The 14,145-nt window shown below is 36.3% G+C and overlaps 1 protein-coding gene across 1 annotated transcript; it reads left to right on the forward strand.

The window, feature by feature from the left end:
* The first annotated feature begins 1,358 nt into the window (after window positions 1-1,358).
* Window positions 1,359-13,945, forward strand: LOC130739176 (golgin candidate 6). The gene is made up of 20 exons (XM_057591410.1): window positions 1,359-1,513; window positions 1,648-1,698; window positions 1,855-1,904; window positions 2,534-2,661; window positions 2,738-2,790; window positions 3,546-3,692; window positions 3,832-3,905; window positions 3,985-4,054; window positions 4,225-4,278; window positions 4,380-4,475; window positions 5,505-5,555; window positions 5,622-5,708; window positions 7,102-7,215; window positions 7,304-7,375; window positions 9,889-10,074; window positions 10,203-10,306; window positions 10,489-10,537; window positions 10,727-10,792; window positions 11,853-12,620; window positions 13,129-13,945. Exons 2-20 carry the CDS (start codon window positions 1,669-1,671, stop codon window positions 13,678-13,680), a joined length of 2,751 nt encoding a protein of 916 aa, XP_057447393.1. The 5' UTR covers window positions 1,359-1,513; window positions 1,648-1,668; the 3' UTR covers window positions 13,681-13,945.
* Window positions 13,946-14,145: the final 200 nt, after the last annotated feature.

The raw sequence follows: 14,145 nt of genomic DNA on the forward strand, positions 1-14,145 counted from the left end.
ACTTATTTGATAAAATATTTCAAACTTACATAAATTTTTTAATTTAAAAAATAAATTAATTATTAAAAATAATTCAATACTAATTATTAAAATAAATTATTAAATTTGAGTATGTATTTATTCACACAAAGAAGACTTTAAATTGTCTCCAGATTTTTATAATACTTCTAATTAATTTTTTTTAATATTCCTTTAAAGTATAATAATTTTTTGTAATGTTAAAAAATTGTAAATAAATCCGTGCATCGCACGGGTATTATATCTAGTTACAAACTTAAATTTCAATCATTGTTACCATAGATTTCCCCTGCTACAAGATTTAATAATGGTTCGTCTCATTCGTTCATTATATTTGTGGTGTAGTATAACACCTCTCCTTTGGAAAATATTATATTCATATCCCAATTCCACTCCACATCAAGAAAGATAAAAATAGAGGAGAGTAAAATGAGAAATATAATTGGTATATATATATATATATATATATATATTTTAATATTGTTTATCTTTTCAAGAGGGTTAAATCGAGGTCCAAAAACTTATCATAAAGCCCGTGGTTCCATTTGTGGGGAGCTCATCTTTTATTGACTTGGTAAATATCAAAATAGAGGAGATTTCTTTTACCATGACCCATTTTTCTACATGCACCACCCGATTATCCTAATAGGATGAGATGGGAAAGAGGTGGGAGAGAGGAGAAAAAAGATTGGTATAAAGGAACTCATGTAGATTAAAAAATAATAAAGTCTGATTAGTTAATTTAATTCAATGAGTGAGTTGTTGGTCAAGAAGAACTCAAGATTGAAAAAGCCCCCACTTGAAGTGAGTTATAAAAGTGCAGGTCATAAACCATTAACCAATTTGACACCTCTACGTCCGCTGACGTCTAAGGTGGATCAGTTAAAATAATGGTCCACAATGAACCGCTACATGAATTTGATAGTTTTGTAAAATTAGGAACCATGATGGACTATCTAATTAAAAAATTTCAAATTAAATAACAATCAAACCAAAGAATTTACCAAAATATATTTTCTTCAACCTCAACCCTCAATCTCATTTCATCTCTCTCACCATAGGAGAACCCGAAGAAGACGCGGTCGCCGAGCCTCTGCTCACTCGCGAACAGTAAGTATCCACTTAAGACCATGGTAAAACAAGTCCATAATAGATTTCGCCTCTACCTCCAATAAATCATTTTTTGAAACTCAATTACATCTTGACTTCTTTAGCATAATGTTAGCAATTTCTCTCTTGACCAAAACTAATAGAGCTTCACCCTCCAGTAAAGCCCATGGGCTTATTTCACAGAAAAAGCCCAATTTGAAACCCAAACAATATGCATTTGACAGTTACTGTGTCATGTGTGTGATCTCTCTCTGCAATCATAATGACAAGTGTTTTGTCAACATAACCAAGTTTATGCACACAACCAAGCCTTCTCTTCTGATTCGAAGCTGAGACCACGTTCTCTACTCAAACAAACCATCAATTTCAATTCCAAAACTACAAGGTACCTAAATTTCTTCCATTCATCTCTAATTTCTAGGGTTCTTACAATTTCTCAATCCCCAATCAAAGAGCTATATTTCGATTAGGATCATTGTCAATTGAATCTGATTTGTTGATTTTTGGTTTCTTTTCAAGGATTCTGTACACTCCTGAGCTATGAAGATGGATTTGATGTCTGGTTACAAGGTAAATTTTGACTCTAACTGTTTTTTTTTGGTTCAGATTAATTTCGTAAATTTTGTAACTTTATATGTTTATCTCAGTCTTAATGCAAGCAACTCGAGGTTATGGAAATTAATTCTTGTTTATAAAATAATGATCTTTTGTGATTTTTGTGTGCAGGGGGTTGTGGGGCTTGTTTTTGGCAATGAGAATTCTTCAAATGAAGATAGGTGAGGTGTTTTTGTTTTGTTTTTAAATAATGTTCTTAAGATTCTTTTTTTACGTTATATTGCACGTCTCTGCTTGTCTCTTTCAATGGTTGCTGTGCTTTTAGTTCATGAATTGTGCCAGGTTTTTGGCGGTACTCTGTATGTTTAGTTAAAATTATTTGTAGAAGAACCCTTAATTTAAGTATATTAGCTTGGTTAGCCATGCATTTTAGGTTTTAGTAATCCTGCATTCCTGCTTCAGTATAATTAGGAGTGCTAATGGTCTTGGTCTATTGATATCCAAATTATGGTGGGTATAGATTTTTTTTTGGATTATTTTCATTGTCCCTTGCTGGTGGGTGCCAGTTGATCTGAACTATTTTTTTTTTGTTGAAATTAATTTCCATTGCTTGTTGAATTTGATCTGCTGCCTTGGATATTATTTTTCAGTTTTCTAAAGTTGTTCCTTGGCTGACTATTTTGAATTCGAAAGTTGTTCCTTGGCAGTGTTTTATAGTTTTCAATTATCTCAGTGGAGATTTTTTGTTTCTTTTCTTTTGAGTTTTGATCATCCGTGGCTTGAGCTAAATACTATATAGACTGGAATACCTTATACTTAGCGCATCATTCTCTTTGAATTGTCTCAATAGCTACGTTGAGCGCTTGCTTGACCGGATAAGCAATGGTAAACTACCAGAGGACAGGAGAAATGCTATTATTGAGCTTCAAGCTGTTGTCGCAGAAAGTCAACCTTTCCAGTTAGCATTCGGGGCAATGGGTACATCCTGTCTCTCAAACTAATTGGTTGAGTTTTTCTCTCTTGTTTAATTGAAAATTTTAATACATCTTTGCAGGCTTTCCTATAATGTTAAGCGTCCTTAAGGAAGAACGTGATGATGTTGAGATGGTGGGAAAGCATTCTTCCCTTTCATGTCTACTGTCTACTTATTTTTGCTGTTTCTTGTGTTACTCAAGGATTCCGATCATCAAATTCATCTTTTATAAGAAGATATTAGAAGGGAAAACAAAAAAAATTGACAGTGAAATGTGAGAACTTGATTTTCAACCGTTCCAGTTTACCATATTGAATCTGGAATTGAATACAGTCTTCACTTTAGGACTATCTTCTTACGTGCCAAATTGGTATTATGGTCAAATTTTACATTCATGTGTTGTATTTTAAAGGAATTTCCTGACTCATTTCGTATCTGAATTTTCTGTATTTAAATTAGAGCTTCTTCAGTTTACTAATCGTGGACCTTTTATGTTCTAAAATATATTTGTCTTCCATAGTTCCATGCATGAGTTCTATGATATTCTTTGCAGCACTGGCCTTTAATTTTATTTGATAAAGTTATTTTTTGAAGATACTTTAGACACCAATGCAACACTCCAACCATCAACTCACTGTGTTGGGTAGGATGTGTAGGCTTTGCTGTTCTCCTTTGTTGATGAGAGTGGTTCAGTTAGATTCTGATTTTTTCCCCATTTATGGATGTTAAATGAAAACAGTTCAATATTACAGTCTTGCTTCATTCCTTGTTTCTCCACCAACCCTTGTTTCTTAGATGGATTTCTCTCCATATAGTTGTATTGTACCGTATGCTTTTTATAATGTATAAAGTCTCAACAGTTTGTTTATTGGATTTTTTATTCATACAGGTTCGTGGAGCCCTAGAAACTCTTGTTAGTGCATTGACTCCTATTAATCGTGCAAAAGGGTCAAGTAATGAAGTTCAACCAGATTTGATGAATACTGATTTACTTTCTAGAGAAGCAGGAAGTATCTCTCTTCTTCTAAGTTTGCTGGTAAGAATATATTTTCTAAAATCATGGGGTGTGTTCTGACTTCTGAATTATATCACTGGAAGTTTCCTAGCCTTCTTGGCTTATCTATTTAAATCACAATATTTTCGTTTGTAATTTTTTCTTTGGGATACTTTGACAGGAAGAGGATGATTTCTATGTACGATATTATACTCTACAAATATTGACTGCCCTTCTCACTAATTCTCCACAGAGGTATTAGTTTTATAGTCTCTATGTTGGTTTGATTCCTGAAAATTTTAAATCAAAGCACCCTTGCTGACTACCTCTTCAGGTTACAGGAAGCTATATTGACTATCCCTCGTGGTATAACTCGGTTAATGGACATGCTTATGGATCGTGAGGTACAAGACTTGTAGATTCTAAAATAATCTCAGCAATCTTTTCAATCTTAATAATTGATTTTTGTCACATGTCTATACAAAATATACTTGTTTAACCTTTCCACTTATAATTACTTGTTCATACTTGGCTGTTATTATTCCTTGGATATTGATCAAGTTTTACCTTCTAGGTAATAAGGAACGAGGCCTTATTGCTTCTTACTCATCTTACCCGTGAAGCTGAGGTAATCATTTTGCTCTGAGTATTTTTTTCCCTTTACTTCACTAACTTTTTTTTTTGTTAGTTGGCAAAATTTTGTTATCTGAATAAATTTAATGATTATAGGAGATTCAAAAGATTGTCGTCTTTGAAGGTGCATTTGAGAAGATTTTCAGTATCATAAGAGAGGAGGGAAACTCAGATGGTGGTGTCGTTGTACAGGTGCGACATGGTTACATTATTACTTTACTTCATTCAACTTGCTTTATGAGCTATATTATGTAAGATATTACTCCATTATTATGGTGTACTTGTCCTATGTTTACGAACAACATATAAGCTATTTTTAAAATATAATAAAAGCATGTTGACGGGAGGCTATTCTTAGTATACTAGTATTGTTGGTTAGTCTTTCAGAGAGCATACCTGCTCCAATATGACAATATCTAAAACAAGGCTTAATTAAACTTTTAGTCCCTTTGGTCCCCATATAATATTTTCAGCAAATTTAGTCCCTCAATTTTTAAATTGTTACAATTAAGTCCCCAATCACTTTCATTCTACTTGAAACTCTCAAATTTTAATTTTCTAAGTGAAATCTTTACAAATTAATTGATTTGATTTAAAACCCCACCAACCAAAATATTTATTTTAACCTATTTAAACCCCAATCTCACATTTTATATAATCCTTCAAATTTTATTGAATTTTCACTAAATTTCCGACTCTTAGACTTTCAAATTTATATTATATCCCAAATTCATCTTAAATCCCACAATAGTTGAACTAGAGAATTAATATTTAAGGTTTTTTTGTATATGAAAATTGATAAAGTGACCAAAGTTGCTTAATTCTAAAAGTATAGGTTTACAGTTAGCTTGAAATAATTTAATGGGACCAAAATTACAAAATATCCAAACTAGAGAGACCAAAATATTGCAATTAAGCCTTATAATAAACAAATTATGTTGGCCAATCAATATGCGCTCATATTTTTATGAACATTTTTTTTGCACCATACAATTAGATTCTGCGATTTGGATAAGGTGAATCAAAATACGATGGATAGAAAAAAAGATGCAGAAATGACTAATATGCTGTCAAATTTGTATGATTTATCATCTTTTGTTTACATTAGGTATTGAAAATTGCAGGCTTATTGTTGACAAACTTTTGGCATCATTTTGAGAATAATTATACTTAATACTTTATATTGCTTCTGGTCTAAATAATTCTCTGGTTACTGTGCAGGATTGCCTTGAGTTGTTGAACAATTTGCTTCGTAATACTGCATCCAATCAGGTTTGTTGACTCTTGTGTTTATTCAGTTCTAAACTTGGCAATGATTTCAATTATGCACTTTTTCAGGTACTACTAAGAGAGACTATAGGACTTGATTCATTGATATCAATTTTGAAGTTGAGAGGAAACTCTTATACTTTTACTCAACAAAAGGTTAGATTTTTTCAATTTTTTATTCTTTTTAGGCTTAAATACTCTATAGGTCCCTGAAATTGTGCCCCGTACGAAAATAAGTCCCTGAAAATTTTTTTTCCGATTCCGGATCCCTGAAATTGTTTTTTTAATCAGAATAAGTCCCTACCCATGTTATGTGCTTATGTGGCTCTTATTTTGCACAATCATCATTTCCAAGTGGATTTTTTAATTTTCTTTTGTTACACATGTGTTAATCAATTATAATTAACAAATAAATCTTAAAATTAAACCCTAAATCAATTAATTCCTAATCCCTAATCCCAAACAAATAAATCAGAAGAAAACAAATTATTATTCACTATGTAATTCTTATTCATCTTCATCATGAATTAATTTTCATCTTCATCATCTTCATCACCTTCAACCTCTTCATCTTCATCATTCATCCACCCCCACCCTCAACCCCACTGCAAAAACCTCATCACAACCCACCCCCAACCACCAAAATCCCAAAAACCAACCCCCACCCCCAAAAACCCAGAAATCTAGTTTCTCCCTCTCCCCCTGCATCTCCCCTAATCCAGAAACCCAACAATCCAACAACACCAGCCCCCTCTCTCCCTTCATCCACAACCAACATGAACACCAACAACAACATGAAAATCAACCCACAGCCAACCCACAACCTTCACCAACAGCAACAACAATGTAACAAAACCCACAATGAGAGTGAGAAGAAAAAGCTGCGATAACCCAACTCTATGAAGCTAGAAAGATCAGGACCCAGAAATCGATCTAGAACCAACCCCCACCCCCAAAAACCCAGAATCGAACTAGAACACGAAAGAGGCGAAGTAGAAGAGATTGAGACAAGAGACAAAGGGCCAGTGGCACCACCGAGCCACCACCGCACATATTGGCGGCCGCCGTCGCGAAGAAGCTAGGGGTTCTCAAACCTGAAGCTCCCTTCCTTCACCTTCTACCTCTGCTTCTCTTTCTCCTTCTTCGACTTTCCTTTCCTTCTCTTAGGTTGAGTTCTGATTATATTAGATTTGGGAATTTAGGGATTTATGATTAGTGGGTTTAATTAGATTTAGGTTAATTAGGTAAATAATTTTTTATATTTAAATTTAATAGTTTTTTTATCCCATGTGTATTTAAAAATAAAAGAAAAAGCCACGTGTAAATATTGAGTCAGCAAAAAATATGCCAGATAGGCTTAAACCACGAGCAGGGACTTATTCTGATTAAAAAAACAATTTTAGGGATCTGGAATCGGAAAAAAAATTTTCAGGGACTTATTTTCGTACGGGGCACAATTTCAGGGACCCTTAGAGTATTTAAGCCTTCTTTTTATATGCTATTAGTGAATCTTTATTGCTAACTTTTGCTATGCACATCTTGCCAGTAGACAATCAATCTACTCAGTACGTTAGAAACCATTAAATTGTTACTAAAGGGAGGTTCTGAGGCTGATCCTGGGAAAGATATGAATAAACAGACAAATAAGACAGCCCTGGTTCAGGTTTGTCAAGAACAGTCTCATGTTGATTGCAGAAAATACCAATCTGGTTTTGGTGATCTTATAATCTGTTTTGTGGAATTGGTTGTAGAAAAAGGTATTGGACCATTTGTTGGTATTAGGTGTTGAAAGTCAATGGGTACCTGTTGCAGTTCGCTGTGCGGTAAGATAACTTTGCTCCCCCTCTTACAATTTATTGATGTATTTATCTCGGACTAAATAATCTATATAATATAGTTCTGATTATATTTAAATTTCATGTGTGTGTTTGTGGTAAAGGTATGGCCTTCCTTTTCTTGCCTACCTTGTTGTTTTTCATTGTGTACATTACGCTTGTGAAAAGTTATGTAAAAATAAGTCTTGTCGATAAATTTGTTGAACTAGAGTCTAGAGTGCACTTTGTTGATAGGAACTCAAGGTTAGGGGTTAGTTAGTTAGTTAGTTAGAATGTTATTGGGGCATGTAGCCTATAAATAACAGACATTAGAGAGTGAGGGGTATCTTGTTATTCAGTTTAGGAATTGGGTTAGAGAGAGAAGTGGTTCTCTCTTAGGCTGGGAAGGGTGTTTGGTATCCCTTTCTCTTGTATCTCTCCCTAGTTTCCAATTGGGAATTAGGGTTTTCTATCAGTAAAAATCAGGTTCTATCATTGGTATCAGAGCACCGATTCAGGTGCCCTGGCCAAGAAGATTCAACCGCAACAGCATCCATGGCTAGAGGATTCGTGGATTCATTCTCTCGTGAGGAAAGGAGGGAGATAATTGCTCTTGTCAAGGAATTGCAGAAGGAGTTTGCTGAGAGCAGAAGGGAACTAGAGTCAATGAAGATTCAGTGGAGGGAACTTGAAGAGAGGAGGCAGAAGATGGAACAAGAAAGGCAAGAATCAGAGGCGGCAAACGAGGCGGAGCGAACAGCGGCAGCGGCGTTGTTGAAGGGAAGTGAGACCCCAGCGGTGGCTGGGCAAGCTCGTGAAGCAGGAGAAGACTCAACCTCTGCGATTAAGAAAGCCAATCTTGGAACAGAGGGTGAAACGGAGACGACGGCGGAAGAAGAGAGAGACGCTACGTTGGATGAGCAAGCGTCTGAAACAGAGGGGGTTTTCATTTCTGAGATGATGTAACTCAATCTTGAACTAGGGGAGGACAATCGAGTAACAGAGGAGGAGTGGCAGAAGAAATCAGGATCTGCATCAATGGCAGAGAAGAACCGAACCTTTGAAGCAGAGGCGTCGCCGGAGAATCTTGAAACCATGGCGGTGGCAATTCAGAGATTCGATCTTGAAACAGAGGTTGAACCAGCGATATTGAAGGAAGGGCGAGCTTTTCTGGAGGCCAAGACATTAGTCTTGAATCTCTCGATGCCGGAGAAGGCGATTCGTCCGCCGGCGAAACCACCGAATCCACCTTGTAGTGCGCTGGATATTGCAAAACTGGAAGGGGCAGAGTTGTGTCCACTATGGATTTGTTGGAGGGTGGCGCGGCCACTTCCACCACCGGCGAAACCGCCGGAGTTGTGGCGTGATGGCGGCCGTAACTTGGCGCCGCTGGATCTGTCAAGCTGTGAGGGGATGGGCACTCGCGGGCACAGCGCAAGGACGGAGAGGGCAGAGATCAAGGTCACTTGCAATCCAAATGGCCAAGCCCAAATCTCAGTTGGAAGGAATTGGGCCTTGATGAATATTGGGCCAACATTTCAGCTTTTGGGTTAAAATCCAATTTACCCATTTACAAGGGACAACAGGGAGCCAGATTTCATGTTACAAAGTCTCAAAGAATTTTACAGCAGCTGTGGGGAAACGATTCAGGTAATCTACAAGCTTTTGCTGAAACTGTGGAGTTGTTTACAGTTCTGAGCAATGAACAGGAGAAGTGGGATCCGGGTGGAAATTATTTTGTTCCACCATTTCTAACACAGGGTCACTCAAGTTCTTGGTCATGCCAACTAAATGTTTTTGCTGAATTAGTTGCTGGGTTCCCAAGTTTGAATCCTCAAAGTGCTGAGGTCACTGTTTTGGGTTGGAGACATGGGAATTGGAGGCATCAACAGATTGGTGATAGTTGGACATTCACCCAATTTGGGTCACTTGGAGGAGAGTTTATTTTTGGACTCTTTGTTTTAGGTTGTGGATCCAGGTGGAAGCTATGATTGTCTCCATTGGAACTGTGGTGAGGCTGCTCCTTTAGATTGCTTGTACTGTTGTCCTTCACCTTGAGGACAAGGTGAATTTTCAGGGGGGGGTATTGATAGGAACTCAAGGTTAGGGGTTAGTTAGTTAGTTAGAATGTTATTGGGGCATGTAGCCTATAAATAACAGACATTAGAGAGTGAGGGGTATCTTGTTATTCAGTTTAGGAATTGGGTTAGAGAGAGAAGTGGTTCTCTCTTAGGCTTGGAAGGGTGTTTGGTATCCCTTTCTCTTGTATCTCTCCCTAGTTTCCAATTGGGAATTAGGGTTTTCTATCAGTAAAAATCAGGTTCTATCACTTTGGTTTCAATATAGTCCATGCATCCGCTTCACTTTTGATTCACATACATTTCAGAAGAGCATTTTCGCTTTTAAACTTACTGTCATTTCCACTTTTTGCTTCTGAAATGCTTAGTTTGTAAGAAAAATTTATATTATGACAAAGTATGAAGGGATGCTCAGTTATATATTGTTAAACTCATCTTTGAAAGGCGACGCGATGTATTGGTGATCTGATTGCTGGTGATTCAAAGAATCTTGATCTGCTTGCTAGCAAAGTTTTTGGGGAGGCACCACAAGATGAACCTGCTCTGAATTCTATACTTAGAATCCTTTTGAGAACTTCTAGCATGCAAGAGTTTATCGCAGCTGATTATGTTTTCAAAAGCTTTTGTGAGGTTGGTGATGTGTACTTTCTTGAATCTTGCTTCATTCCTTAAAAGCATTCCCTATCACCATTAGTGCCCTATAATTCTTTTGACTGCATATTTCATTCCTGATTTTTCTTAAACCCTGTCTAAATCAGAAAAATGCTGATGGTCAATCTATGCTAGCATCTACACTGATTCCACAGCCGTACTCCATGAATCATGCATTCCTTGAGGGGGATGTCAATATGTCTTTTGGAAGGTTTGTTTTGTTGGTGGTGGACTGGTGGTTCAATGATTGCAATTTTTTTATAATATTTTAAAATGTGAGATTTAACTTTTTTGATTCAAGAAATCCCTGTTTGTATTGGTATCCTAAATTATCAGACTTCTAATTATGCTATCTTCAATCAGTTTAAAGATTGCCAATTGTTTCTCTTACAGCATGCTATTACATGGTCTTACTTTTGGTGAAAATGATGGTGATCTTGAGGTATGGTGGTACTTTCTTCTTACATTTCAGATTTGTATTGCAATCTAATGCCAGTGGAAATTTTTGGGTGGAAACTGGAAATTAAACTATGGTGCTTTTATCTTTTTACCTGTTCCATGGGATTCCATTTTCATGCCTTTATACTTCTTGTGTGAGAATTATGTGGCTAACATCATATTAAAAATGTAGACTTGTTGCAGAGCCGCCAGTGTTCTATCTCATATATTGAAGGACAATCTCCAATGCAAGGAAAGGGTACGCAAATAATTCCCCACTTCATTGTATTCTTAACTTTATTCTAGAACCAGTTTTAGCAGAGGTTATGATTAAAGACCATTGGGGTTAAATTTTATACTTCAATAATTTGTTTTTGACAATTTTTTTAATAATAAATGGATTGATATATTCATTTCCACTTCCTACTCTTAAGGTTTTTCTTTTTAAATTGCAGCTGTTAAATTAGTTTGCATTCAGGACTACAATTAAAGAGGAAAATTATCATGTTATCCTAGCAAGATAGGACAACAAAATTAATAAATAATTATGCAAATAAACTTAACAATATGCATACTAATTAGATGATATCTTTGGCACACATTTGGTTATTCAAAATTGAGAAATCTGACAGTTTTTATTCTTTGTCATAGAGCTGATACCTGATAGGTCTCTGGGTTATTTCTGCATTTTGATTTATGCAATATATTTATCCTTGTGTCCTTAGCTCTTTCCTTTGATTAATAATTGGATGGAAACTTAGTGATACTATTGTTAGTTTTTATTTCTTCAATGCATTTAGCATTTTGATATTTTAAAATACAGGGCCAAAGACTGGATTTTCTTGATTAGTTAGTGGGGCATTTTGCTTACTACATCTTGGGTTTTATTTATGCTGCCAATGCACTTATTTCTGCAGGAATACTACAAGTCTAAAACTTATGTTCACAGGACAATTGTTGATAAAAATTAACAGTATAAAAAAGTTGAGAATGGAGAAGAATCTAGAGGGTATTCTGATTATTGTATCTTAAATGTGCAAATGAGCTCAGTTATAGAGCATGAGCCAAGCATAGAACATCCTGTAGCAGATTACATCTTGCACTAAAAACCCAACTGAATCTGTTGGATACTAACTGAATCCAAAGATTCCAAACCAGAATTTAAGACTAAGCAGTGATTAGTTTCCGCATTTCCAAGGAACAAAGATAAATACAGCTAATATAACAATTAATACAGTCTTACAAATGGGGGTGAAGTATAAAAGTGAGGACATTTAAAGTAATTGCAGTGTGTCTAAATCTTTTGAAAAATGTTGCAGGTTTTACGAATTGAAATTGAGGCACCCACACAGTCTTTGGGAGCTCCAGAGCCACTAATGCATCGAATGGTGAAGTGTTTGGCCCTTGCTTCATCCATGAAATCCAAAGATGGAAAGTCTAGTACATCTGGAAATTCTTATATTCAAGCCATTATCTTGAAATTACTCATTACCTGGCTAGCAGATTTCCCCAGTGCTGTGCACTGCTTCCTGGATGCTCGACCCCACCTTACTTATCTTCTTGAGCTAGTTTCAAATTTGTCAGAAACAGTGTGTATAAGGGGTTTCGCAGCAGTGGTCCTGGGTGAATGTGTGATCTACAATAAATCCACTGAAAGTGGAAAAGATGCATCTGCTATCGTTGACACTATAAGTCAGAAAGTTGGGCTTAGTTCATACTTTTTAAAATTTGATGAGATGCAGAAAAGTTTTGTTTTTGCCAACGTGGAATCTTCCCTGGTCCACAAATCATTCACTAGATCTTCAGCTGCTAGCATGGCTGATATTGAAGATGTAGATGAGAATGATATGTCAGAAAAGAAAAATATGGATCATCCAGTTCTCTCTTCAATCTTGGATTCTTACTTTGTGAATCTTGTCAAAAGACTAGAGGCAGATATTAGAGAGCAGATTGTGGAGGTTTATAGTCATCCAAAAACCAAGGTGGCAGTAGTGCCGGCAGAATTAGAGCAGAAGAGTGGTGAAAGTGATGGTGAGTATGTAAAGCGGCTCAAAGCTTTTGTTGAGAAGCAGTGCTCTGAGATAAAGGTATTATTTGCACATATTGTTCCTCTTAAAATATTCTTATGAGGATAAGTCATCAATCTGTTCCTTTAGTTAGTCTACCTTGTTGCAAGTAGGAAGGAGTAGGTTAAATTTACTGAAGTAAAACTTTTTAGGCTTTGTGGTTATGAACTTTTTAGGAGTTGGATTTACATGGTATGCATACATGATAAGATTAAAATGAACATTCTTGTAAAGTGTTTACTATGATGTACTTCTGTCAACTTACATTTTTGAGGATTTGGTCACTAAATCAAGTTTATTTCTGTTGGTTTTCACAGTTAATTATTTACTGATAATGCCTTGGTATATTATTAGTTACTACTTTGAATTGTTTATCGGGCATGTGATGTGACGGAGAGCACATTACAAGAATAGGAAGTATGAGTATAGGAGCCTGTGCACTAAAACTAATATCAACATAGAATGTGCGATTTGACTATCCTTGATGTGTATTTGATTTGGCGATTCTTTTCAATTTTCATCATCTCAGGGTCTTGTTATTCGAAATGCTACTTTGGCTGAGGACCTGGCTAAGACAGGTAGTAGTTTCCAGTCTGAGCAAAGAGGGAGTGGGGGCTCAGACAGAGTCCAAATAGAGACACTCCGTAGAGATTTTCATGAGGCATGTCAAAGGTTGGAGGCACTCAAGGCAGAAAAGGCCAAAGTTGAATCTGAGGCAATAATGTATCGAAATTTAGCTGAAAAGACGGAAGCCGATTTAAGGAGTCTGTCTGATGCCTACAATAGTCTTGAGCATTCCAACCTCCAACTGGAGAACGAGGTGAAAGCACTGAAGAGAGAAGGGCACTCAGCATTCCCAGATGTGGAGGCGATAAAAGCTGAAGCAAGGGAAGAAGCTCAGAAGGAGAGTGAAGGGGAACTGAATGATCTGCTTGTATGCCTCGGGCAAGAACAAAGCAAGGTGGACAGACTTAGTGCTAGATTGCTTGAGCTAGGGGAGGATGTTGACAAACTACTTGAAGGCGTTGGAGATGATGTTGAAGCTGCTGAAGATGTTGAAGATGATGAAGATGACGAGTGATGGACTTTTATCTCTGTCTTTATGTTAAGTTGTACAGTCTAACACAATCTATGGAGAATGAAGCTGAACATATATTCCATGGTTGTATTTTAAATTATGATTCCTTCAAAGACCTGTTTCTTACTGTTTTTATCGTGTAATTTTCAGGTGATTAAATTGTCCCTCGATACTACATAGTCTTTTTTTCTCCTCTGTAGTGTTGACCAATTGAATTTGTCTGAAATTATTTAAAGTCCAGCATTTGTATTTTGTTTATATTTCTAAATGAGGATTTGGCTGCTACTTTAGGTTATGCTCCAGATGTTGTCATCCATGCTCCAGCTGTCCGTTTTCGTATAGTGCACGAAAACTTCTAGGATGTTTGGATCCGCTTCTACTTCCTTAGAACCAATTCTGACATCTAGAGCTACTCACAAGAGCTCTCCGGAGTTGATTTTGGCTTCATAATTTATAGAAGCATTTTCC

This window comes from Lotus japonicus, chromosome 2 (genome assembly GCF_012489685.1).
Source record: "Lotus japonicus ecotype B-129 chromosome 2, LjGifu_v1.2".
NCBI classification, from domain to species: domain Eukaryota; kingdom Viridiplantae; phylum Streptophyta; class Magnoliopsida; order Fabales; family Fabaceae; genus Lotus; species Lotus japonicus.

Coding starts and splice junctions, on each gene's coding strand:
- LOC130739176 (XM_057591410.1), top strand. CDS start 1,669: ATGAAGATGGATTTGATGTCTGGTTACAAG. Junction 3,906..3,984: donor CTCACTAATTCTCCACAGAG/GTATTAGTTTTA, acceptor CTACCTCTTCAG/GTTACAGGAAGCTATATTGA. Junction 10,307..10,488: donor GTCAATATGTCTTTTGGAAG/GTTTGTTTTGTT, acceptor TTTCTCTTACAG/CATGCTATTACATGGTCTTA.